At 35.5% G+C, this 24,893-nt stretch overlaps 2 protein-coding genes across 3 annotated transcripts in view; one reads left to right on the forward strand and one right to left on the reverse strand.

Annotated features, from left to right (window-relative positions):
* Positions 1-32: 32 nt before the first annotated feature.
* On the forward strand, positions 33-3,215 carry C15H4orf46 (chromosome 15 C4orf46 homolog). Its single transcript, XM_019733139.3, has 2 exons — positions 33-554; positions 2,119-3,215. Exons 1-2 carry the CDS (start codon positions 369-371, stop codon positions 2,272-2,274), a joined length of 342 nt encoding a protein of 113 aa, XP_019588698.2. The 5' UTR covers positions 33-368; the 3' UTR covers positions 2,275-3,215.
* Positions 3,216-5,659: 2,444 nt separating this feature from the next.
* The window catches only part of RXFP1 (relaxin family peptide receptor 1), an 86,264-nt gene continuing 67,030 nt past the window's right edge, over positions 5,660-24,893 (reverse strand). For both annotated transcript variants that reach the window (XM_074338389.2, XM_074338390.2), the window contains 9 exons: positions 22,119-22,190; positions 19,814-19,885; positions 15,943-16,014; positions 13,909-13,980; positions 12,970-13,041; positions 10,933-11,162; positions 9,002-9,412; positions 8,178-8,396; positions 5,660-6,290 (listed from right to left, as the gene is read on the reverse strand). In XM_074338389.2, coding sequence (XP_074194490.1) covers positions 5,989-6,290; positions 8,178-8,396; positions 9,002-9,412; positions 10,933-11,162; positions 12,970-13,041; positions 13,909-13,980; positions 15,943-16,014; positions 19,814-19,885; positions 22,119-22,190 — 1,522 coding nt within the window. In that variant the 3' untranslated portion in view covers positions 5,660-5,988. The remainder of the gene's footprint in view (positions 6,291-8,177; positions 8,397-9,001; positions 9,413-10,932; positions 11,163-12,969; positions 13,042-13,908; positions 13,981-15,942; positions 16,015-19,813; positions 19,886-22,118; positions 22,191-24,893) is intronic.

Here is a 24,893-nt window from a genome sequence, read left to right on the forward strand (position 1 = left end):
ACGACAGAGTGGGGTGGGAGGAACCCTCAAATCCCATAGTACAACGCGCACGACCGGGAAACGGTGGGAGACGGAGTGACACGTACGGCATCCTGGGAGTTGTAGTCTTCTGCTGAAGTGCCTTCTAAGCAAGGCATGGAGCTTTGCGCAGGAGCAGTGAGCTGCCCAAGGTAAATTAACCGACATCTGATTGGCTGTCCCGGAAAAATGAACCGTTTTAGCGGCATTGGGCAGACATCCACAAGGAGACGGGGCGGGACTTCGGGTGGGAGGAGGCAGGGCCTCTGGGCTTTGGGCGCCAGCGGTTGAAAGGCAGTTGGTGTCGGTTCGGCAACTAAGTTCGGATTCCACCGTCCCTACTCTTCTCCATGGCCGACCCTGAGGAGGTGCAGGTTTCTTCGCAGCCCCCGCCGCCTCCCCTCTCTCCCTCGTATTCAGATGCCGCTGCAGCATCTTCCCCTGGTGTCCCAGTACGTTTAGACTGGCCAGTTCCGAGCAGGAGCATCGGCCCAACGGTGGACCTGCTGGAGGAAGTGGAGCTGCAGATCGGAGACGTGAGTATCGCCCGACAGGTCCCGGGCCCGCGTCCCCACTCGGTGCTTGTCGGCAGACAGACTGCGGTGGGGCCGGGGAGGGACGGACAAGGTGTCCGCTCACCCGACCTGGCGCGTCTGGCGCTTCTCTCCCCTGCGGGTGTGGGCTGGGGAGTGGGGTGGGGGAAGCCTGCGACCGGAGGCCCCGTCCGGCAGGATTCTGTCTTTATATTTAGTGTTGCGGAATTAGGGGTTATGCCTCTACCCGCCCCATCCCTCACTGTTTTCTTTTTGCCTGGCCTTCTGGTTTCAGTCAGCGGCTGTAACCCGAGACCACTCAGCTTTACAGGCGGACTTGTGCTGGCTCTGTCTGCCCTCTCATCCTTCGCCCTTGCTGTCTGGGGGGTGTTTCAAATCAGGCTGATTTCTCTCGGTGGGACGCAAGAGCTCGCGGTTCTAGTTGGTCACCTGCCCAGAGCCAGTCTCAGGCGTGTTGCCAGTTTCAGGCCTGCTTTGGCGCTGCACCCAATTTGGAGGGGTTGGTCGCTGCCCCTGTAGCCCAGATCGGTTTCATTAACCGTATAGTCACATATCCTTTCCTATGGTTGCTAGAACGCCTGGTCTGGTTGCTTTCTGTTGAATCTAGGAGTCCCAGAAACTGGCGCGCACGCGCGTGTACACACACACACTCACTCATCTGCAAGGCTAACACACACACCACCGGAGGGGGTCACAGTATTTAAAGTCTCTTGAGTGGGTCAAGTGGTAAGACGTAGGGTGTAATCTTCCTGGGAGAACTTTGTGGAATAGACCCCTCCTGTGCAAATTGGAAAGTCGGGAAAGAGCTCGATGATGTCATGGCTCAACAAGTATTCGTTTTTTTTTAGTTTTTTTTTTTAAGATGAATAAAGTGCTGATACAGCTTCTAATTTTGCTGAACAAGACAAGACTGGTCTTAAGTGAATATGTAGAATGGAGTGCTGATGTATTACCTAGGAACAATTATTTTTATATCGTAGGTGAAGAAAACATTTGATTAAGAAGTGAGTTTTCCATCAAGAGTTGGATATTTTCAGCATGTGTTTTGATTTTGTTGTTATTTGTCAGCTCAGAGTATCTGTTCTTTGGTCTATACATTTTCCTGGTCCAAAGTATTCACAGGTAGAAATAGTGAACAATGCCCTTGTTACCCAAATATCAAGAGTTGCTTCTGATGAAGCCTTTCAGATACTTCTGGTACTTAGTGTCAAGGGGTCCAAGTCATCTTTTTGAACTACATGAGATTCCAGTGTATTTTCAATTGAAAACAAAACCAAAACCCTGACTTGTCATGTTTCATACGTGACGTACGTAATGGATATCTTTCAAGCAGACTTATTTCCTCAAAGCTTACTTCATATTAAAGAATTTCTTGGGTACCCTGAAAGAGCTGGTGTTTTAGTTTGAAGATTTTTAACTTTTAAAGAACTTTAAAATAACTTGGGCATTGGGTTTGAGGTTTTAAGCTATTTTTAGACTACTTATAAAATGAGAATTAAAAAAATAGACTTCTACTGTTTGACATTTTTTTTTTTTTTAATTTCAGGCAGCATTTTCATTAACCAAACTTCTTGAAGCCACATCTGCTGTATCGGCTCAAGTGGAAGAGCTTGCCTTCAAATGTACAGAAAATGCACGTTTCCTTAAAACATGGCGGGACCTCTTGAAAGAAGGCTATGATTCTTTGAAGACTGACAACTGATTAGGCTGTGTAATAACTCATACTTCCTCATTTATATTTGGACACGTACCATATGTATAGTAGGATAATCTCCAGTAGTTCTGTATACTCAAAATGAAATTTTTCTTGATTTCACTTTTGTATACTGATGTATACTGATGTTATTTTTGAAGTTGGCCGGTATTTATCTTAATACTTTCTGTCCTCTAAACTTTCATAGAATCTTTTATGAAAGTTAATTGTATCAGTAGATATAATACCACAGTGTTACTACCAGTAGCAGACTTGGGAAACCATGATTCTATTTGATTTGCAGGAAGATACCAAGAATGGCAGAGTTTGAAGTTAAGCTTCATTTTCCAGACCAAGAAAGGGAACTTTAAGGTTAGCAATGTCAGATCCAGCTCCATTAGGCTAAGTTCACTGGAACCAATCATTGTATCTTAGTTACTTCCATATCCCCAGCTCCTAGAATGGTATCACACAACAAGAAGTTACTTTGTTTTTAATGCATCAGATTTAAATGATGTGATTTTTTCATGTTATTTGACCTCATTGACAATGTTCTCTTTTACTTGTCCTGTATCTAATTGTTGCTTGCTTTTTTTGGTGGCTTATGTCACTGTCACCGATTAAGCCAACTAATTCTCTACTATGTAACTTTAGACATTTTTGATGTGGCATCTTAATTCTTTGTAGATATGGAGGTGTGTACAGAACTGTATTCTAAGGCTCTACAATTGGGCTATGAAAGGGGACAAATGGATGGGTAAAGAATAATTTCGTTTAGCATATTAGCTCATAGTTCTTGATTAATTTTTTTTGTAAGTTAAAGATAATGCATATAGTATGTTCCTGTAACAAAGAGATGTGTATTTTGACATTAGAAAAATATTTTTATATGTTTTTAAAAATGTACAGTTTTTTTAAATGTACAAAAATAAACTCTTGTTAAAAGCAAATTTTATTTCTATTTCTTCGGGTTTAGATATTCTTTTTAAGAAAAATAATTTTCTATCCTATTATTTAATATTAGTAGTAAGACTTATTAAAATAATCTTAAAATAATCTTATAAAATAATTTAAATGTATTTTCATTTTTGTAAGCTTTTTAAAAATTATAGTCTAAGTAGAGAATTGAATAATATAAGCAGAATTATAGCTTTCTATTTTCTGATTTTTTTTGAATACTTTTTAAATTAGTGTCAGGTATACAAAACAACATAATGATTAGACATTTACACCCCTCACAAAGTGATAACTCCAAGTCTACTAATTTCTGATTTTTATAGAAAGTGTACCATATTCCTCGTGTAGAAAACTTATTGGAATCATTCCAAGTAAGAACAAATGACTCGAAGCAATCCATATTTTTAATAGAATTAAATTTCAGGTAATTTATTTTCGAAAGACATCTATACAATTATATACTTAATAAATATGTTTTTGATTCCAGTATTTTCATGTTTCAAACATTTTTGGTGTATTTAAAACTACTTGAAAATATTTTATTCCTGTTTAAAGGTTTCAAATTATGAAAGCAAAAAAATTCTTATAGCTCAGTTAGAGACCAGAAGAATAGCTAAAATGTTAGTATCTTACGATCTGGTTGTCCAGGCAAACAGAAGGTAAATCCATCTCTTGATGACAACTACTTTATCTTTAGAGTAAAACATGTACGTATAGACCTTTCCTTCTGAAGTTAAGTTCCCGAATGTGTGCATTCTAGCTCTTTTTCCTTTCAACTGCTTTATTGAGATATATTAATACTTCACATACCATAATTCACCAATCTAAAGTGTACGAATTCAATGGCTTTAGTATAATCGCATAGTTGTTTATCACAATCAATTTCAGAACTTTGTTTTTTTTGCCCAAGATACTTTCCACTTCTCAGGCGTTACTATCCCAACCCTCCCACATACAGTAAACTCTGTCCCTGAATTTGCTTATTCTAGTATTGTCCTTTTGTGTCTAGCTTATTTCACATTCATCACATTGTAGCATGTGTCAGACCTTCATTCTTTTTCATGTCTATTCCATTGTATGCATATGCCACATTTTATTTATCTGTTCATCAGTTGACGGGTACTTGGGTTGTTTCCATCTTCTGGCTACTGTGAATAATGCTGCAATGAGCATGTGCATACAAGTATCGCTTTGAGTCCTGTTTTCATATCTTTTGGATTTATAGCCAGGACTGAAATTGCTGGATTATATGGTAATTCTATAAAGTTTTTGAGGAACCACCAAACTTTTCTACAGTGGCTACACCATTTCACATTAAAACCAGCAACGTGGAAGGGGTTTCAATCTCCACATCCTTGTCAACACATTATTTATTTTTTCATTACAGCCCTGTTAGGAGGTATGAAGTGTTACTGTGATTTTAATTTGCATTTTCCTAATGATTAGTGATGTTAGGCATCTTTTCATGGGCTTTATTGGCCATTCGTATATCTTGGGAGAAATGTCTGATCAAGTACTTTGCCCATTTTTTAATTGAGTTGCTTGTCTTTGTTGAGTCGTAGGAGTTCTTTAAATATTTTGGTTATTAAATCCTCCTCACATATATGATTTCCAAATATTTTCTTTCATTCTGTAGTTTGTCTTCACTTTTTTGATAATGTGCTTTGATGCACAAAAGTTTTTAATTTAGATGAATTGCAATTTATTCTTTTTTGTTGCTCATGCTTTTGTTGTCATATCTAAGAATCCATTGCCAAATCCAAGGTCTTGAAGATTTACCCATGTTTTCTTCCATGACTTTTATGTCTTATATTTAGGTTTTTGATTCATGTTGAATTAATCTTTTGAATATGATGTAAGGTAGGAGTCCTACTTCATTCTTTTACACGTGAATATCCACTTGTCCCAGGATCATTTGTTGAAAAGATTGTTCTTTCTTAATTTGATTATCTTGGCATCTTTGTTGAAAATCAATTGACTGTAAATGTGTTTTATTTCTGGACTCTCAAATTCTGTTCCATTGATGGAAATGTCTATCCTCATCCTAGCTTTCTGATTCAACCCTTTGCAATACTTCTCCTCTTTTTCCAATACCATTTGGTGGTTCCCATTTAAAGCACAAAGACAACTGGGCAGGAAATGACAGAGAAGTGCTGCTTTGAGTTTATATCAGCATCTTTTTCATAATAATAAATGTATGAAGATTTGAAGAGCATTAAGATGAATTCTTAAAACAGAATACCTGTACTTTGCAAACATATTTTCTCTGACGCTATTATAGCTGAATATTCCTAAACCCTAAATCTTCATTTAAAAGTGTCCGTAATTCTTATTGATACGCATGACAGACAAAGCTCTACCTTAAACTAGGAGCTGTAGATGAACTTTGTATATTCTGTTGTAGTTAAACACAATTGAAAACTGAAAAGGTTCTATGCTGTCTACTTCCAAGACTTTACTGCAGTGCCATGTACTTAGTGGGTATTCAATAAATGCAAAAAAAAAAAAAAAAAAAAAAATTCTGAAATAAATCTAATTTCCTATGCAAAATATGTGCTAGTATATCCACATTACCAATATAATTTATTTCCTTTTATATGGGCATCAGTTACTTTGATTTTCCTCAAATAACCTCATGTCTTTGAGAGCTAATTTATTTTAGCCATTATTATAAATTATTAATTTTGTGACATTCATTTTATACTAATAAATCCATCAAGAAGCATCCCACAGCATTCTCTGTGTAGAAATGGGGTTCCAAGTCAGTTATGAATAGGAATTGAGTCTGGTTGATTGAGAAATTAGTGACAAATCATAGGGGTCTGTGAAAAAAGCTGGCTTCATTAACTTAGGTGGCATCTCCTGCAGTGGCCACATTTCCACCCAGATGAATGATGATGGAGCATATGTTTTCTGACTTCCTTTGCTGTCAATAGGTCTTTGTCTGTACTTATACCAAAGCTTATGGATCATTTCTTTGAATGGTCTTGTGGTCAGAGTATAGAGAATTGGGTTCAAAGCACTGTTGATAGGCAGAATAAAAATCACGACCCAAGAGGTTATGGTACCTGCAAGAAAAAATTGAAATAGTTTTAGTGTTTATGGATGTCTGCAAGGTATAGAACCCCCCTTTCCTTGTTTCTATCCCAGCCCCCTTTTGAGTCTTTATTTTTTCCCTTTCATGTCATATAATTGAATACCAAGTATATATGTTTTTCCAGGATGACTTTCCAGGGTGCCAGTGTTTGAACGAAGTGCTGGTGCTGCAAAAAAACAGGGTTTGTTGCTAGATAGCTTTTATGAACATGTCAACAAAAGTATTTCATTAGGTAGGAATATTTTCTACCAAGTGATTACATATCATAATATGATTCCATTTTAGGAAAAACAATATTGTTTAGTATTAAATCATACTTTTTTCCAAATGTTTTAATTACTAGATAGTACTAGATAATTACTAGATAGTATTGCTTAGAATATATAGACTTATCTTTAATAAATTTCTTTTTGGTTATTTGGTTTTAAAAATAGGTATGCACTTTTAGGCTTTTGACTAGATACTTATTTCAGTAAAAACATCTTTGGTAAACCTATCTTTAAAAAATCACTGTGGTATGTACGAAACTACCAAATACTCAGATTTCTATTATAATTTAATTAAAGCTATCTTCCTTTGTTGCTTATAAAATGTAAGATATTATCATTGCTAACCATGGGATAAAACAAAATTAAAATTATCAGTTTTTTATATGTGAATATATACTGCACTATGCATACAGTGAACAGGATTTTGCACATTTTAAAATTGTGGTAAAATATACATAACATAAATTTACCATTTAGCCATTTTTAAGTATATAGTTCAGCGGCATTAAGTACATTCACACTTGTGCAACCATCACCACAACCCATCTCCAGAACTTTCTCATCTTGTCAAACCGAAACTCTGTATCTATTAAACAATAACTCCCCATCCCATCTTTCTCCCAACCCCTGAGAACACCAATTACAAACTTTCTGTCTTTATGAATTTGGCTACTCTAGTTACCTCCTAGACATGGAATCATACAATGTTTGTCCTTGTGTGATTGGCTTATTTCACCTTGCGTAATGTCTTCGAGGTCCATCCATGCTGGAGTATGTATCAGAATTTCTTCCCTTTATAATATTAAATTTTGTGAACACATTTTGTTCACGCACCCATCCATTGTTGACACTGGGTTGTTTCCACATTTTGGCGATTGTAAACGATGCTGCTATGAACATGTATGAATGCCTGTGTGATTTACTGCTTTCAGTTCTTTTGGGTGTATGCCCAGTAGTGGAATTGCTGGCCCATACGGTAATTCGGTTTAATTTTCTGAGGAGCCACCATACTGTTTTCTACAGCATCGGTGCTATTTTACATTCCTATCAGCAATGCACAAGAGTACCATTTTCTCCACATCCTCATCAATACTTATTTTCTGTGTTTTTGATAATAGGCATCCTAATCAGTATGATGCACATTATTTTTAAATATCAAGAGTGTTTCCTTCTATCATCTCTCATACTCTGGGGTAATGTTATTTGAATTGCTTTGGGCTATGCAATTGCATTCTGGGAAGAAAATGTTCTTACCTTCTGAAATCAATAAAATAATTATTTGATAATCGTTTTGACCTGTTTTCTTTTCTGGTCATCTTAAGCATGGGATTACCAGAATTTCAACACATTGAGTGTAATTTATTTGAGTTATTGTTCCTTTGCTCTAATTGTAATTATGCTTTTAGGCATTGTGGAAAGAACTCAACAGCATCCTTGCAGTAAACATTTTACTGATGAACAGACTGAAGTACATACAACTCTGACTTATAATTCTTGAAATGAGTTAATGTTAAGGACCTTAATTTTCTTTCTTAGAAGAACACTGCAGAAAGAGATATTATTTCTTTATAGAAAGAAAAAAAAAGTACCTGGTATTTCTACCTGAAGCAGTGAAAGAAATTTCAGTACAAAAATGGGTATCCAGCATAATGCATCAGTAAATACAATAAAGAAGAACCGTTTGGCAAGAATCATCTCTTTTTTAATTTGATTCTGTATTTCAGTTGCTGTTATGGCACTTTGATGAACACTATAAAACATGCTTCCATAGGAAAAAACTATGATGATAAATGCTGCCAAGTTAACACCTATTGAGAACACAAAGATTATTATTCATGTATATAAACATTCTTTCAAAACAAATAAAACACATCATACGGTTAGGTGTTATTATTAAGGAGAAAACACAAAGACCATAAGGCATATTAAAATTAGATTATAATGATTCAGTGAATATCCTGGGCCTATTAACTTGATCTTTCTAGTTTTTTTTTCCTTATAATTCAGTTTCTTTAAGTTACATGTAAAATTTTTTTTTACAAGAGAAAATACTTGTATGTCTGCTCAAGCCAAAGACTGACATTGCTACTTTGAATTTGTTCATATTATAAAGGCAGAGTTAAAACAGATTTTGCTTAATATTATTAGGATGAATGCATGAAATAAAAGTGTTTAGTGTCTTGTCTTTTATTAAGGTGCATCATGTTGGAATTTATATGATAAAGAGAAATTTAGAAAAAAATTCCCTTTGGGGGATTTTAATAGATTCTACATCCAATGTCATTGAGGAAAACTGATTAAAAGATCTGAAATAAAAATTTGTAAATATTAAAAGGTATAATGAGATTCATATTGTGATTTACTATAACAATTGAATGAAAAAGTTTATAATACATAATACATAATTTCTTACCAAGAAAAATTGCCACTGAATAAATCTGGGCTCCAATACTTTCTGTGTCTTCTGAATGAAGAGGAAAACATACTCCATTGGTGCCATAGTAGTTTTTGAAAATTTCCTTATTGCTCAATGGAACAAAAGCTACTATAAACCCAATAATCCAAATGAGAATCAGAACTGTGATTGTTCTGCACTTTCTAGGTCTTAAACATCTAAAAGGATACACAATGCAGATATATTTTTCCAATGTCAGAAATGTTAAAAGTAATACTGATACTTCGGTGGACAAAATGGCCAAAGACCCCACAAGCTGACAATGAACACTCTCCATCCACAGCTGTGCATGCTTATTGTATTCTCCACGAAACTTTAGGTCAAAGGCTCCAATCACAAATAAATATATTCCCATTAGGCAGTCGGCACCTATAGGGAACAGGAAATTTCACACATTTAGAGAAATAAATAGGCATAATGGAATTATCAATAAGCAGTAATACTTTTAGTATTAGCAAAAGAAATTGCTGAGTTTCTTCTATCTTGGGGGGATCTAATTTTTTATTCTAAGAATTCATTTATGAGTAAGGACTTCTTCAACTGTCTTTGAGAACCACTCTTATAGCTCCCTCCACAGCTAAAATGTAATAATTTCTCTGTTTTCCTCTAATATACCTACAAGTCTGTGAGAGCAGAGATATTGTCTGTTCTGTGATCCATTCAAGTCCCATCACCTAGAAGTACTGAATAAATGAATAAAATACAATTATGTTGAGCATTTGATTAGGGATAAAGATGGGGATGCTACTATTTGGTTCACCTCTTCCACTGAAATTCTCCCAGTTTAACAAGCTAAGGGCATCATACAAAATCCCAGAGGAAAGAATTTAGCAGTTGCTGTGATAGAGTAATGACTCTGAATTTTGAGGCCCATAATTTAGAAGATATGAATAATTATGAAGTGCTTCGCATTCAGTACAATTTAGGGGGGCTTACATTATTCAAGATCTGGCCTAAACAAACCTGTTTGCTGTGATTGTCACTTTGCATTTTTATATCTTTCTCGGTCTCATTTTAGGTTCTCAAGATTCTACGCAAAGTTCCTAAAATCACATCACTGTATAAATCATAAGGCTGATCCTGATCCTTAAACACTGCAGTTATATTCAAGCTTTCACCAGGGAAGTTGAGCATACTCAAAATTTTGTAACTAACAATACAAAGTAGTAAACAATTTCTGAGTTCTGTTTCTTACACAGTTTGCAATGGAAAAAAATCCAGCTAGACATTAGGCTTTGCATGGGATTGGGGTGAGACATGGGGCAGCACACATAAAAAAGGAGAACATTATGTAGATTGACGCTTGCTTGAGAAATACGGATAAATTATAGGCCACTATAAACACCCTGAAGACTGATTTCTTGCTTATTTTTTTTGTAGTCTTCACTAACATAATACCTTGAAATCACATTTCAAAAACTTTACACGACCTAAAAACATTTTCTTACTTAAATACTTCAAATTATGAATGGAAAAGATTCTAGTAGCTCAGAGACTAGAAAAACAACTATCTGTTAACTGAATATCTATGAACTGGACATGCAAACAAAAAAGTAAATACAGCTCTTTATGAAAAAAATGTGACCATAAAAGGTTTTATTTATAATAAAACATTTTATACATTTGCTTTCATACTTCTTTATGCGACAAAACTAATGAATGAAAGCTTCTTTAATCTATGTAAAGTGATTGAGTTTTCTTGCTTTAAAAACTTATTTTCTTTCTTATCACTAATTTTATTTTCATTGTAGTGAATGTGAAAGCAACATATGAGCAAAAAGGAGACAAATTTAAAAATCGCATAGTTCTACTTTGTTTCCTTATTGTCTAATAGCAATGCTTTTCTATATTTCACAACTATAATTCCTCTTTAACCAGGAAATACTCACAGCAGAGGGACATGATTGACAGGGCATGCAGCTTGTTCTCAGACCTGATATAAGGTCGCATGCAAATGACAAAGATGTTTCCAAAGCATGTAACTGAAGACACAACCCAGACGAACACTCGCTGAATGACGTTTGCCAAGAGATTCTCTAGAGACGAGATTCCATCAGTGTTTGGTTTACAGCTGCGGACATGGGGTGCATATCCACAGTACTGGAATTTCTTAAAATAGCTAATGGACAGAAAGAAGGTAAAATGAGATTTTAAATGGAATCCGATGTCATTATCCATTAATATTTATTTTCTGCATTTTCTCAGTAGAAGGAACATGTCTGAATACGAGACTCAGAGGAATGTAAAACATTATGGCATCTGAGGCTTTAAACTTCAGTTTACTTCTCATTAACTTGATTTTAGTTTGTATAATAAAAGAATGTGTGGGTGAGAGCAGCAAATAGGCATAATGAACACCCAAGTGTTAGACATGTCTGAGAATATAAATATCCTGTTCGCATGTGATCAAGAGAATCAGACAAGGAAACTTTCTCTGTGTGTTTTTAGTGTTTAGTCCATGTAAATGCACTGGTTACATCACTCCTCCTGTTGCTGCAACTGATCTTGCTTTTTGAGACAGTTCAGTAAGTGCTTTCTCCTCTGCGCTTTCATGGCTTTTCTATTATAGAAGTTGTGTGATCTGTGACTACTTGCTAGGATGCCTAGCTCTCACACTAGATTTTGGTACATAATAAGGTGTTCAATAATACTTGTTGAGTGAATTCTTTCATCAATAGAGACTTCCCTGTTGATAAAGACACCACCTGGATAATCAGCAATTACTATTGTGTCCCCACCAACACCAACATTGTTTATTGAGCATTTTCTCTGTTTCAGGAATAAATTCTGCTATCAACTCCATGAGGTAGGTATTAGTATCACCAGGAGGAGATGGATCTTCAATGAAGGCAAATTATTTGTTAGGCAATTTTCAAATAAACATCGAAATTGGGATTCAAATTAGATCTAATTGCCTCTAAAGCCATGTACCCTGGCAAAAAATGTAAATGATCTTTAGAGTATACAGCGTTTCAGTAATACCAGATAAAAGCTCGACAATTGTAGTATACCGTCCTGTGGTTTAACTCTTGCTGCCTGGGTCCCTAGATCTACCATGGTTTCTGCTCAATTCAAGTCTGTTTTTTGAGTTGTTTCTTGAATTTTGTGAGCTACACCATTTTCTTCCAATAAACTCTGCTTTGCTTAATTTAGTCAAGAGTGTTTTATGTTGTGTTTAATCAAGGAAGCTTGTATAAGCATTCCCTCTGAGGAATTTGGAAGACAAAAACAGAGTGTGCTGTGTTAGATTTAAAATATAAGCAAGATTATAGAGTGGTGGTGGCTGACATGACACTTGCTAAATTATTGAGAATTAGTTACCCAGGCAAAGAGATCGTTTCAATACCTGCTATATAAGATTACACCGAATTAAAGAAAATGTTTCTAAGTCATGGAATCCATGGTATAATGAGATATACTATTGGAATAAAAGATTTTTTCAAAGTTTACCACCGTATCCGTACACACTTGCTCCAATCATGCCCTGACATTGCAGGCATGTTCTCCTTAGGAGAACTTCTCCCTACCCTCCTCCATTTACAGAAATTCTTTATTTATAATTATTTTATGTTGCTTTTATAAATTCCTACTTCTTCATCTGGTGGTGCTTATACCAGATGAAGCAAATTACTAGCTCTTAGGCAAACATTAATAGCTATGGTAACAGAGCTGTGGAGAACTTAACAAGACTGAGATGGTTCCCTCCACACTAACATGCAAAACTCTCCTTTGATTCTACCACACCGTGGAAAACTAAATATCACCCCACTCAATAACAACACTTTAAGAGTTAATTACTGTTTAGGCAAATTCGTCAGTAGACATGTTACTAGATTGGGTGCACTGGGTACGGATGTATTAGTGCAAACACATGGAAACATAAAAGATCAAAATCAAGGGGAAGAGCAAGAAACACATCTGCTTACATGTGAGAGAGATTCAGAAGAGGTCTGAACATCCTCTGTTGGATATTTGAAATTTCAATTCCTTCTAGGCTGCTAAAAATATCAAATTAATCATCAGAATAATATATGTTACACAAGGTATATAATAAAATGACTATGTGAAAGACAATTTAATAAAATGCTGTTAGTTAACACTTACTCTGAGCCAAACAATTCATATTCAGCCCGCCCTAGACACTTCCCAACTCCTCTTTGTTTCTATTTGTACACATATGTCTCCCTTATTTGAATTGTTTGGATCCACACAGATCATGGCACAATGCTTTGTGCACTGGAACTACTCCAGTAACTATTTGTGGAATAAATGAACAATTATTACCTTTTAAACAATATTACAATAGCAGAGGAGTTTTACATTTTTTGAAATTTTTCTAATAATTTTTAAATAAAATTTTTCCAATAAAATGTCATTTTACTGAGGGAACACTTAAATGAAATGCAATTCTTAGCCCCTGGAATATTTTTTTTTTTTTGCGGGGGTGGGGGGGAGGTACCAGTAATGATTTATATAATCTAGAATAGTCCATTTTGGGATAAAGATGGCTATATAAATTCTTAGAAACTCAGAGCTAATGGAGGAATGAATATGCACAGATGCCTTCAGAGGATCAAAGCAAACAATCCAATATAAGCTCCTGGTGATTACAGAAAAATATAAAAATGATTCTTCATTACCTAATTTTTAGTTTATAAATACATAAGATAAAAATAATAGCTTATCTGTTTGTTCACAGTCCAGCAAGCATTCATCTTATATGGTTTGGTGGAGCTTAACTAATATCCTGGAAATAGAGCTTCTCATTTGAAAAATTCTGTAAATCTTATTTTATAGAATTTATTAGCTATTAGTATATAAATAACAATTTCATCATAAAACTATCTGCATAAGTGTATACTTACAGGGAGTTGAGTTTAATAAGATAATCAAATTGATTTGCTTGAATTTTCTGGATTGGGTTATAGGAAAGATTCCTGTATTTTTTTAAAAAACAAAGCAACAATAGGTCATTTCTAGAAACTGCTTGAGTAAAGAGAAAATGTATCTGTTGACTTTGGGTTACTTTTAAACATTAACAAAAAAAGTACAGTAATATCACTTCCCTCATCGGGTTCATTGAACATTTAAATGAATTAATGGAGATAAGAAAAACACTTAGAACAGTGCCTGGCTCTTAGTAAGTACTCTACGATTGTGTTAGTGATAAAGAGTTAAGACAACTTGAGCATAAAGGTGAAATTGTTAAGAAATGGCTCCTAGCAGACAAGAGGTAGGGAACCCAGAGATAAACCACACGCACTTCACATTTTACCTAGGATAAGCTGTGCTTTAAATAAAAATAACCTTATTTCGTCAAAAGTGGAATGAATAGAATCACATTTAATATTTTTTACATAAATCGTACATCAAAGAGTGGCATATTATAGTAGCAATTTGTGAGACATAAAACGATAAATAAAAGGCTATATAGCTAGGAACAAAGAGGTAGTCTAGCGTGACAGTATAGCCAAATTTAAAGGTAGAAAATTTCAGAATTTTTGTGAAACACCACCTTGAAACAAGAATCATTGATTAAAGAGAGCTTCTCAGGGCAAGTTCTCCTTTTAAGAAATTTATTCTAGATTAGACCATTAGTTAGGTGGGGGAGGGGGATGCTGCTGGGAGATGGTGATTACAAAGAAAAGGAAAGAGAGGAAGAATGACAATGAAAAATGAGTTGCATAAAAGAAACAAATCTAGGAATAGAAGGAAACTATATTAACATAGTAAAGGCCATACATGAGAGCAGAGCCGTTCAGTGGTGAAAGTCTGAAAGATTTTTCTCTAAAGTCAGAAACAAGGATTCGGCTTTCACCACCTCTGTTCTACTGGAAGTCATAGCCACATAATTAGGCAAGAAAAAGAAATAAAAGACATCCAAATTGGAAAGGGAGAACTAAAATTACTTCTGTTTATAGATGACATGATCTAATACGTAGAAAACCCTAAAGATTTGATACACACACAAAATAAAACTGTTAGAACTAATAAATTCAACAAAGTTCCCTAATACAAAACCAATGTACAAAAATCAAATGCATTTGTATACATTAACAATGAATAATCCAAAAATTAAATTAGGAAAGCAATTTCTTTTATAATACTATCAAAAGGATAAACTACTCAGGAATAAACTGAATAAAGGTGAAAGACTTGTACTTTGAAAACAAAATGTTGCTGAAAGAAATTAAAGAGGACACCAATAAATGGAAAGACATGCTATATGATCCAGCAGCTGTACTTCTGAGGCTATACACTAAAAAGAATTGAAAGCCAGATTTTGAATTGATGTTTGTACACCCATGTTCATAGAAGCATTAGTCACAATAGCTAAAAGTTGGAAAAAACCCACATTTCCATCTGTGGATGAATGGAAAAACACAATATAGTATATAGATGCAATGGATTTTATTCTGAACAATAATATTAATTTATTAATTATAAAATTAAATATAATTAACAATTTGATATTATTGTTCAGAATAATAATACTAAGAAATTTTAACACATGCTACAACATGGATGAACCTTGAAGACATTATGCTAAGTGAAATCAGCCAGTCACAAAAGGACAAATATTGTATGATTCCACCTATATGGGGTACCTAGGGTCGTCAAATTCATAGAGACAGAATATAGAGTGGTGCATGTTAGTATGTGTGTGGGGGTGAGGGAGAAGTATTGTTTAATAGGTATGGAGTTTCAATTTGGAAAGATAAAAATATTCTAGAGATAGATGGTGATGATAGATGCACAACAACGTGAATGTACTTAATGCCACTGAACTGTACACTTAAAAAGAGTTAAAATGGTAAATTTTATTTGCGTATATTTTACCACAATTTAAAACATAAAAAAAATTTTAAAATAAAGAAATGAAGTGAAAAAATTCTTACAATTTTGAGAGCTCCTTCAGATTCTTAAATACATGCGGTGAAAGATTTTCAATCTTATTACTTCCTAAATCCCTAGGGAAATAATTGCAAACATGTCATATTAGTTTCTTAAGACTTTATTTATTGTTCTACAATTTACTAGGAAACCATTACACCACTTCAACAATGCTATTAATGAGTTATATTAATTACCAGAAGTCTAAAATTTTTTAAAAAGGGAGTGAAAATGGGAAAAGATAAAAATATCCCATTTCATTACTCCCTCAGAGACAAATATGAATACTTGATGGTGTTTGATCTGGTTCACATAGGTACAATTTTCTAATTCAATTAATATATGTATTGTCCTCTTTCCTTCCTTTTTCTTCCCTCCCTCCCTCCCTCCCTCCCTCCCTCCCTCCCTCCCTCCCTCCCTCCCTCCTTTCTTTCCTTCTTTCCTTCCTGCCATATTAGAGTAGGAATATGGTTTAGAAATTTAAGTTTTCTTTTGCTTGGATTTATTATGATTTTAAAATTCAAGTGCATTATTTCAGGAGCAGGTTTCTTTCACAGCTGATATCTACTGGATCATGCATACTCCTAGGGCAGGATATTTTGTGTGTTAGCTTATGTATGTATAGAGGTTGGATTGCCTGATATGGTATGACCTTGTAGCTTAGGTGTGAGAAGATTTTTGACCATAGTTGCTCTTGTGGTTGCTTTGACAGTGGCAGCTCTCATGAGAAAGGCTTCAGATTCTACTGAACAAAATAATGTTTCAATAGGCTTGAATTCTCCATAGTGATCAAGAGATGCCAACAGAAAGTCTACCCATTTTCCCAGTCCATCTCCAAATCCTATTAGTTGCCACAGGGAGAGGCAGCATAGATATTTTTGTTATGTAAATTGGTTCTTATAAGTCAAGAGTTAGGTTATTCAACTTGGAAGAGAAGGATAGTTTTAGATTGAGTTTTTAAAAATTAAAAATAAATATCTAATATAATCTAATAAATATCCTAAATGTCTTTGCTGTAAATGTCTTATTTTCACACTGTCACCTGAACCTCGAGACTATCCATTATTTACATATTTGTGGGTGAATGACTTATGAAGATAAGTTGTTCTGATGTGATAGTCAAAGGAATCTTTCCAAAATTCCATCCCTTTCTTTAAATTCTTTGATAACTCACTGTTGCCTAAAAGATAAAATAGAAACTGCTTAAAAAGTCTTTAAATATTGAAATGCTTTGCCACTGTCTATCTTTCCAGCTTAATTTTCTACCACTTTCTATTCAGCCAAAATGACTTTCACCACGGCCGGAGAGCACTTCAGTGTTCTAACTGCCATGTTTCTTTGCGTGGGTGCTTCCTTCTGCCTGTGATAAGCTTTCCTTCTTGTCCTGCTGGTGAACTCCTCATCATTCTTCCAAATGCTGCTCAAACCACTCCTCTGTGAGGAGGGAGGTTAGGCATTCTCTCCTCTGTTCTCCCACATACTCCGCGTGCACACTTCCATCATAGCATGTCACATGTCACATTATATTTCTGTACACACGTGCTCCGCTTCTGAAGGATGTGAGTTCTCTGAGTGTAAGAACTACACCTATTCATCTTGGGCTATCCAGTATCTAGCTTAGTTTTGGACTAGCTGTTCTTTTCTTTTTCTTTTTTTAAATTTATTAGTGTATAGTTGTCATACCATGTTATATTGGTTTCAGGTATACAACACAGTCGGCCTAGCCGTTCTTTCTATCCCCAACTAGGAGACTATTAATAGACTGAATCTGTCTGCTTCATATTTAGGTAAAAGTGGCGGCAGTTCCAGTTCCTTGGATGGGAAGCCAAGAAAAACATCGATCATGTTAGTGAGACGATGTGAAAAACAGATTTAGAGTAGTCCACTAGGATACGTAAACTTCAATATCGTGCGACAGTTCCTGGTGGGAGTGCTGGTTTTGGCTACAGAGCAAATTCTGACATATAGTTCTTACATCAGGAATCAAGCAATGGGATACTGTGGGCCCAGATCTTAAGTGACATATGAAAGGACCATTTTTTTTTCAGTTTCAGCTCAGGAAAGTTAGTCTTAACTTAATTGGACTCAAGAGCCATATCTGAATGGGCTCGGGAAACACATTATCACCTAGAATTGTTAACTATAAAAGCACAAATGAATTCAAGCACATGGCAAAGCTTTTCTGCCACTAGAACAAAAGTCTACTGTGACAAGTGAATCCTGATTATTGCCAGTTTATTTGTCCTCCTTAACTCTGTTGATGAGATCAGACCTGGAGGGGCACAGAGTGTAGTCCCACCTTTTCTCAAAATGAAAGTCATGTTCTTATTTTCGATCTAGGCCCATCCATTTAAGACTACTGCCTCTTAGAAAACATTCCATTGCCATCCCTGTAAATCTGACTTTTCAGGCCAGAGTTTAATATAGGATTTGGCGGGCTTTAGGCAGAACTAATTATTGGCCTTGGTTATCCTCGCTGTTGCTCTTTCCTTTACCTCTGAACCTGAAATAGCACTGGTTATGGACTAAGGTGTTTGTGTTCCATGTTCATCGATGGCTACTGGTACCCACATAAACCTGCACCATACTGCCACCATGAGGGTAAGGATTTAGAGGAATTGCCATCTTATAGTCAGATAGTGGTTTCAAGTAGGATAAAATGAGGGGAAGTATGGATCCTTTGACTAACTTGTATTTTAATGGCTAGATAATGCCTTTGTATCACCTACAGGACTCTCTCCCTACTATTGAGAATAAAATAATTTCCTATGTGCTGAAGATAGGGTTCGATTGCCAGATACCAGGAGTTGTTACAACAGAGGCTTGGTTCTAAGATCTATGCATTGAGATTTTCTTGCACATTTTATGAATGATTGGCATTGTATGCCAAAAAATGTTACAGGCTAATGGTTACAGGAAAAACATTGGGGTTTCTATGGCTTGTTTCTATGTCTTGGAGCAGAATGCAGGATTGTTTCCTGAGGCATATTCCTGCTTAAGGCATATGTATTCCTTCCACCTGTCTCAGTATGCAGGTAAGGTGTCCAGAGAAACACTCTAGATATGTTCTTTAACTTTTATGAAAATGTTTTAATAAATCAACGTTCTGCCCAGCTAATGGTCAAAACTGTCCACACTCCCGATTCTTTCCAGAAAACACAAAATCAAATTAGTTGTAAGCCCACACATTAGCAAAAACCCAACTGAAAAAATTATTTAAAAAAAAAAATTGTCTGAAAGAAATGAACTTCATCCATTGTTCAACATATACTTTATTCTGACAATCAGCTCCTATGTGCTTGAACCACAATGCTTTGGCTTCTCACAGATTTTTTTAATGCCCTTTGGAATTGTGTCATTGATTTTTTAAAAGGGACATTATAAATAGCTGATTTAACTAATCTCTCTCTTCCATCCTTATAGCTTGGGATGTTACCCATGGCGGTGTCTAATTTCTTTATGGATCTAAGAATATCCTTTGGTTTCAGAATCGACAAAGTGGAGTCTTTTTAGTTTATAGTCTCTGAATCCTAACTATTTAAGAAACTTAAAAGACAAATGTGCTGTCCCTCTAACAGTGGAACAGAGTTGTTGGTGTAGGATGCATTCTATTTGTTAAATTTACCCTAACTTTATTCTTTTTCTGCATCTATGTTTCCTTTACCTCACTTCCTTCAAGTATTTATTTCACATTTTTCTTTAATGTACACTTTTTATAAGCTATCAGAATTCCTTTGTGTTTTGAGGTGTCTATAAATCACGCTAGGAAAAGAGATAATAAGTATTTCTTAATGTATAAAAGTATATATGTGTAATAAGTATGAACTGAAACAGTAGAAAGAAAATTTTTATCAATATGTGTTTAATAAAACTTACAATTCATGTAGTTTCTGGAGAGATGCAAAAGCATTTTCCTTTATGTGATTAATTTTGTTTCTCTTCATTCTCCTGAAAAAAAAAAAAATACACTGTAGCTTCTTGAGGTAACTGATAAATGAGTTGTTAGAAAGGAGATTAATAGCCTGCAAAACCAAAGGTAATTACATATAGTGCATTTTTCACATCAAAATATTTTGAAGTGGTATGATAAATTACCCAATCTAATTTTGATCTTAAATTTCCCAAATCTTTTAATGATGATAAAAATGAAGTATTATTCAAATTTTAAAGTGAAATAAGGAAGAGCTTTGCAAGGGAACTAGTAAAATCTCAACTGTTGAGAACACAGACTGAGTATCATACACACAGGTAGCTGTTTTAGAGTTTGTTCTTCAGTTGGCGTAGCATGTCTGTCTAACAAAATACCCCCACATGATATTTATCACTCATACACATTTGTAATTTAGGGTAGAGTTGCCTAAGGAAGTCTAATTTAAGCTGGACCAATTTAGGTCTCTAGTTTGGGATGTTGAATCCGACTGTAACTTTTGACAGGTACTTTCTGCACAGTTTTCATGTATACGAGGTCTGACAATTAAGTTCGCGAATTTGTTGCAATGATGATGCTAAACTTTTTTGATACCAGAGGGATTATTCATTATGAATTTGTGCCAACTGGACAAACAGTTAACCAGGTTTACTATTTGGAAGTACTGAAAAGGCTGCGTGAAAAAGTTAGATGACCTGAACTTTTCACCACAATTCATGGCTCTTGCATCATGACAATGTACCAGCTCACACAGCACTGTCTGTGAGGGAGTTTTTAGCCAGTAAACAAATAACTGTATTGGAACACCCTCCCTACTCACCTGATCTGGTCCCCAATGACTTCTTTCTTTACCCGAAGATAAAGGAAATATTGAAAGGAAGACATTTTGATGATATTCAGGACATCAAGGGTAATATGAGGACAGCTCTGATGGCCATTCCAGAAAAAGAGTTCCAGAATTGCTTTGAAGGGTGTTGTAGGTACTGGTGTCCGTGCATAGCTTCCCAAGGGGAGTATTTTGAAGGTGACTGTAGTGATATTCAGCAATGAGGTATGTAGCACTTTTTTCATGATGAGTTCGCGAACTTAATTGTCTGACCTTGTATGAGCTAGCATAAAGAACAACCTCATAGAAAAAAGATTTCCAATTCTTTAAACATTGTGTGACATGCTTGGAAATTGTCCCATCCTTAAGTATTTATTTCCTCCCAGCACTCCAAACCATTACTACCTTATCCTAGTATCCCTGGACCAGAAAAGCACAAGCACCTGCCAAGAGGATACTTGTAAATGATTGCTTCATTTAGAGGTTTCTTTAAAAATCAGCATAAGTAGAACAAAAAAAGAGGATTTAAGTTATTTTCTTCAAGTGTAAATTGGTTTTCTTTGGACAATTAACATGAACTATTTTTTTTTTTTTTTTAAGGTGGGCACAGCTCACGTGGCCATGCGGGGATCGAACCAGCAACTTTGGTGTTATTAGCACAACACTCTAACCAACTGAGCTAACTGGCCACCCAAAATGAACTATTTTGCATGACTAATATAGAGCATCTTGCATTTGAAGACTGCTGAACGCACTGCAGAAGAGTTCAGAAAGAGTTTGAAAAACACTATTCTGGAAAAATAAACTGCAAATGAGGCAGCTGTATTTTTATATTGAAGGAAGCCCCAGCATCCTTCACTTTCATGGAAGAGACAATGTGAATTTAAAACAGGCCCAAGAGGCATAAGGAGAAATTATACTCAACAACTTTCTAAGGTTTACTCTCGTGTCCACAATTACGAGTATATATACTCAGTGGTGTAAACATTCTGCAGTATTTTTTTCATTTTGATTGTAATTAATCCCCCACTCACCCCCACGATCTTTGCAGTAATGACTTGCAAAGGGCAAACACTGTCGTAGATTAAGACTTTAACTTAGTGTTTCACAAACTGAGATCCAAGGACAGATTCTAGGTCATCTATGTGAATCTCTTTCCATTAAAATGGGTATTACTTAAGTTGAGAAAAACATGTCTCAGATAATAGTGTCATTGTGATGATTTATGTATGTTGTGAATCTGGGGCTACCCTTAGCTTGTACTTTCATAACTTTGCCCATGTGCTTCAGTTTCAAAAAACTTCAAGTCAAGAAGAAACATTTGCCATAATTACTATGCATGTTTACGTTAGCTTCTGTTTACATAAATGATTCATTTTGTTTGTAAAGAGATATAACATTATTTGAAAGGATGAAACATTACTTACAAAGTAGTTAAACCACTGCAGGAAATAAAAGTCAAATTTCTTAAATTATGGATATGGTTGCCTTCAAAGTCCCTGAAACATAAAAATAAAAGATAGTAAAGCTAAATTTTAATCATAGACAGCAATAAATTGGTTGAGGATTATCTGCTTCCTAATAAAATCTTTTTTCATGTACTGTTTATATAGAGTCTTACATGGAACCACTTACATAATAGCTGAAATAATATATATATACATATGTAATGTTCCTTTTTCTGTGTTAATAGTGAAAATTGGTTGAGTCACATCTGTGTCACATGTTCATATGGGCCCGTATGTCATCCTGAGAAATGTGAAGAGAATGAGAAGTTAAATTGAAAACCTCTGTTATGGTAAATAACGATTTTATTAACAGAGATTTAATAGTGAACGATATTATACATCTGTCCAGAGTTACCAATGGCATTTGTCTAAGTGGTCTGTCTATTTTGCTGCAGCCTACAGAAGATCCTATTATTGTTCAGAAGCTGCTACTGCCAAAACAATGTTTAGCCTCTACCTCCCTTGCCTAAACACTCCCCAGAAAAATTTCTCAATAGCCTTTACCACTGAGAATACCCTTGTTTGCTGTATTCCATTGTCACACAGGCTAGTGCAGAGGGAGGCCCACAGGCTGCCCTTGGCCGTCCACTCCGAGTTCAGGGAGCTGAGTGTAGACCCTACTTGAGCTCCTCTCCGATGTGATGCTGTATCACCATCGGGAGCCTAGTCTGAGCAGCAACATGTGTCAGAAACTTTGTTTTATCTGTCTCTTTTTCATGGTTATATTTTATGGCATCTCTTTTATCTTATCAGTAGGTTTACAGTGCAAGTTTGTAGAACAGAGTTAGCTGAGGTTAGGGATATACTTTCAAAAGTAAATGCTGGTCCTTAATCTACTCAGTGTACCCCAACATACACCATATAACATACGCATAGAGCTATAGAAATAATAGCGAATCAAATATATGAACAGAAGTGTTCATATAAGGGGGACAATGGGTGGCATTAATAGAAGTATATTCTGCTACTATGCCACATCTGTGATAGCTTTATTTTGGGCACTGCAATAAAAAACTGACATTGACAAATCGAAGTATATTAGAAAGATCTGGAGGTAAGGGGTCTAGAAATTAAGTCAATCAAGGAAAAGGGTGTATTTATACCAGAGAGGAGCAAAACAAGAGAGATATATTTGAAGTCAGGCCATAGAAGATATAGAATGTTTCTATGTTGCATCAGATTGCAAAATTTACTGGGCGAAGGACACAAACCATTTTAAATTTAAGCTAGCAATCGATGGTGTCCAGAGAATAAGCTTCTTATCACTATAGATATTTAACAGAGGTGATAAACCATAACTCAAACATTTTGTATACAGGATTTCTGCACTACGTGGAATATCATATTAAAATCTTAAATCTTGATTCTAGATCACCTTTGTAAGGACACATTTCTATTATTCTATTAAATTGGAAAACTAAGCACTTATAGTACTACTCTTTTTTGGTCGTTAGGTTTGGCCAAGGGTCTTGGCCTCTCATAATGTACGTTGTCAGCGACAGAGACGGCTTCCTTTCCCTGTTTTATTGCTGTTACCACAAATCTTCCACCAGGTGGGGATGCTCTCTTAAACCTCACAAAATATCTTTAGGTGAGTTGATGTTAGCTACTTACATAACCTTTTTTTTTCTGTTAAGCTAGCAAAAATATTTAAGTTAGTATTAATTTATTAATTTGTAAACATAAAGTAGGAGGCACACATGAGGCATACATGAGGGACTTTTGATTAACTTGTTAGTTTTAATTCATTTTCAGTTTATTTTAACCTTAAGTTGTAAATTTGCTCTGGCTTTCTTACTAAAATTAGAGGTTTTAGGCCTTGTTACTGAGGGATCTGGTTTGCAACAAACGTAGTAGCTGAGGCATACAAACTGCTTCTTGTTTCCTAGCTCCAAACCTAAGGTAGCTGATAAGGGGTGTTTTTCTTATCTTTTGTCTAGATCTTTTTTTCAACTTATAAGTCTTTGAACCTAATCGTTTTGTTTTTCCCTTTATACATGGCACAACTTGTTTTTCCCTTTATACATGGCACAACTAGCTGAAAATGAAAATTTGGTTCTCCCATCTGAAGAGCAACAATAATAAAAACCAAAACCACCAATAATCTTGCCTGTTTCTTTTCAACTGTCTCTCATATCCCCTAGTGGCATTTTAAATATGTAAATCTCCTTAACCTCTACAGCCTCCCCTACCTTTTAAACATTTCTGGCTTCTATTTCACAGAGAAAATTGAGGTCATCAAGGAGGGAAAAGCCCTTGACTTTCTACCCCACAACTACAAACTTACCTGTAAATGTACCTGGTCTCCTTCTAGTCTCAGAGGAAGAGATGACCCTTCTCCTGCTTTAGGCTAATCCCTCCATCTGTTTCCTTGAGTTTGGTTTGTGTATGTGTATGTCCTAAAATATATGGTGAATTTTGGTGAATGTTCTTTGGGCATTCTTTGTTTGCAGGTTTATATCTGTTAGGATTAGGTGCAGATACACATAACAGAGATCCAACTATAACAGCATGACTACACAAGGAATTTTTTTTCAAGGAAAAGAATCTAGAGTTAGGCAGTCCAGGGCTAGTACGGTGGTTTTACAAGGTTGTTAGAAACCCAAGCCCTTTCACATTCACCGTTCTGATGTCCATGTCTTCATGGTCCAAGATGGTGCTAAAGCTCAGCCATCATATCCATTTGTTTTCTGG

The sequence above is a fragment of the Rhinolophus sinicus genome, chromosome 15, assembly GCF_057876585.1.
Source record: "Rhinolophus sinicus isolate RSI-liver-muscle chromosome 15, RSI-T2T, whole genome shotgun sequence".
Classification (NCBI taxonomy): Eukaryota; Metazoa; Chordata; class Mammalia; order Chiroptera; family Rhinolophidae; genus Rhinolophus; species Rhinolophus sinicus.

What these genes read in the sequence shown, in the direction of transcription:
- C15H4orf46 (XM_019733139.3), top strand. Translation starts at nt 369, where the DNA reads ATGGCCGACCCTGAGGAGGTGCAGGTTTCTTCGCAGCCCCCGCCGCCT. An exon ending in TGGAGCTGCAGATCGGAGAC is followed by an intron (nt 555 to 2,118) that starts GTGAGTATCGCC and finishes TTTTAATTTCAG; the next exon opens with GCAGCATTTTCATTAACCAA.